A 2241-nucleotide genomic window follows, 5' to 3' on the forward strand; every position below is an offset into this window, starting at 1 on the left:
CTAAGTTGGCAACACTGCTCTTTGCATGGTTTGTTTTCAAATGGTTTGCTGCTGTCTGTTTGGACCTTTCTGAACATGTGCAGCAAATGGACTGATCCAATATGGTGGACACTGAAGGGGGGGGGGCTGAGACACACTTAATACCATAAGCGTTCTGATGACATTTTCGCGAAACAATTTTAATCAAAAACCTAATTAATGTGCATAAATAAGTACAGGAATAGTTGTTTTAACCATATGTGTAAAAGGATTTCTTTACGGGCTCCCAGGAAATTGGGGCCCCTAGTTTTGCCTAATGATAAATCTCCACCAACTGTATGCATCACTAGTGCCAGTAGTTACAGAGCACAGGTTAGTGACCTCTATCACACTCTGACCTTCACTCACTGGAGCGACGCTCCATCAGCGGATCCATGAACCGCCTTAAAACTCCATCACTGCACTGCTGACACCGACTCGTCCTTCCTCTGGAGCCTGTTTCACAGGCAGCAGCTCTTTAAAAAAACATTTCCATCCATTATTAAAGGACCAACCCCTGATATAGAGATGGCGGGGTCAAATAGTGTGGAAAGCAGTCGTCTATCCTGATGGCTCCCAAAGCTGAGCTTAGCTTGGAAATCGCTCAACGCTGGGTCCTGAAATCTAAATCAAGTTGATGATATTTTTACTCTGATTACCATAAAAGATGTACAGCGTCCAGGATGTTTGTGAAATTAAAGTGAGTCCTAGTTTCCTGCCAGAAGCTACGGTAGAAAGTTTCCCACGGAAAGCCTCATAAGAACCATTAAACATCCCTCATTCTATAAACTGGGAGCCGATTCCAACCAAAGCCCCTCTTTTCCCCTTCAGCTTCGACATCAAAGCTTTGTTCATCCCCCGACCTCAGGACGGTCCCCCCCTTCAGCCCTCAGTCCACCTTAAATCCACACATAGCTCTAAAATCCCATTGGATCTGCTCCTAAAGCCGCCGCCCCTGAGGTACACAGACTCCAATGTTCTTTGGGCTTTATTACGATGTTGTGAAACATGGATGATGAAATCCACAAATCTTTTTGTTATTGAACTCCTAAGGTTGACCTCCCCTGTCTGAAACTCCCCGCCTTCAATATGCTGGTGAAGATTCTCAGTCATCCAGGTCAAAGTCATTCTAAAAAAAGTTAAAAAACAATCCACTGGACTTTGTTCCCAAGTTTGAAGATATTTTGCTTCCCATCCAGGAACCTTTTTCACTTAGAGATGGCAATTTAAACTTTTTTGGAATCCTTGCCTTCAAACTTCAACCTTCTGGTGTCATTAAACCCGAAGCAGAAGCTGTCTTCTAGTAAAACACCTCATGGTTCAGTAAAAACAATCTCTTTTGAACCACAAACTATTACAAATGTATGGTTTTAGAAGCAGTTCATGCATCACCTTAACAATAATTCACTTATTTCTGTTAGTTAAGTCATCTGGGGAGCAACTCCCATGCAGAAAGTAGAACTCCTTTGGGTTTTTCTGTCTCTAAAATGAGTATAAAGTCTTATTTGTTGCACCTAATGGTTGTTAAAGCTAGAATATAGACCTAACTGGGCCTCCTAATCAAAGACATAAGAGGAACTATATCCTGACATAATTCCGTTTGCTAAATGAGGGAAGTTAGTCAACAATTCTGACCGGCAAGAGGAGGAAGGTTACAGTAGAAATAAATCAGGAACTGTGGCTCCACCACCTCCATGTTGTTTGAACTGACTGGACATTATGAGTTATGAAAACAGTAAAAACGTCCTTCTTTGCTGCAGAACCCCACCATCGTCATGTTCACCACCATCGCCGGGCTGACGGGCGTGGCCATCACCTTGGCTCTCATCCTCATCATCACCTCGTCCATGGAGGTCATTCGCAGGTCCTACTTTGAGGTGTTCTGGTACACGCATCATCTTTTCATCATCTTCTTTATCGGCCTGGTGTTCCATGGCTACGGGTAAGATCAAAAACCTACAGAACTTTCTAGACCTAAGAAATACTCTTGACTCTTGTTTTTAAACACCCCTAAGATGGTTAGTGGTAGTCCGTGATTGGACTGTTACATAGCAGATCAAACAGTGAAGACTTTTAAAGGAAGTCCTCTGGTAGCATCCAGACTGTCATTGGTGGGATGATGCCTGCTTTGGCACATCTCTAACCTGGTTGGAGTCTCCGAGGGTGACTAATGACAGCAAGGCCATCTAGACCTAGGCTGTTTCTCAATTCACAAGAAAGCAA

At 43.3% G+C, this 2241-nt stretch overlaps 1 protein-coding gene across 1 annotated transcript in view; it reads left to right on the top strand.

The window, feature by feature from the left end:
* LOC107096819 (cytochrome b-245 heavy chain) overlaps positions 1 to 2241 on the top strand; it is a 26429-nt gene that overhangs the window by 12348 nt on the left and 11840 nt on the right. Inside the window, exon 7 of the mRNA XM_015393686.1 lies at positions 1779 to 1960. Within this exon, the coding sequence (XP_015249172.1) occupies positions 1779 to 1960 (182 nt within the window). The remainder of the gene's footprint in view (positions 1 to 1778; positions 1961 to 2241) is intronic.

The sequence above is a fragment of the Cyprinodon variegatus genome, unplaced genomic scaffold (assembly GCF_000732505.1).
Source record: "Cyprinodon variegatus isolate N-32 unplaced genomic scaffold, C_variegatus-1.0 Scaffold653, whole genome shotgun sequence".
Classification (NCBI taxonomy): Eukaryota; Metazoa; Chordata; class Actinopteri; order Cyprinodontiformes; family Cyprinodontidae; genus Cyprinodon; species Cyprinodon variegatus.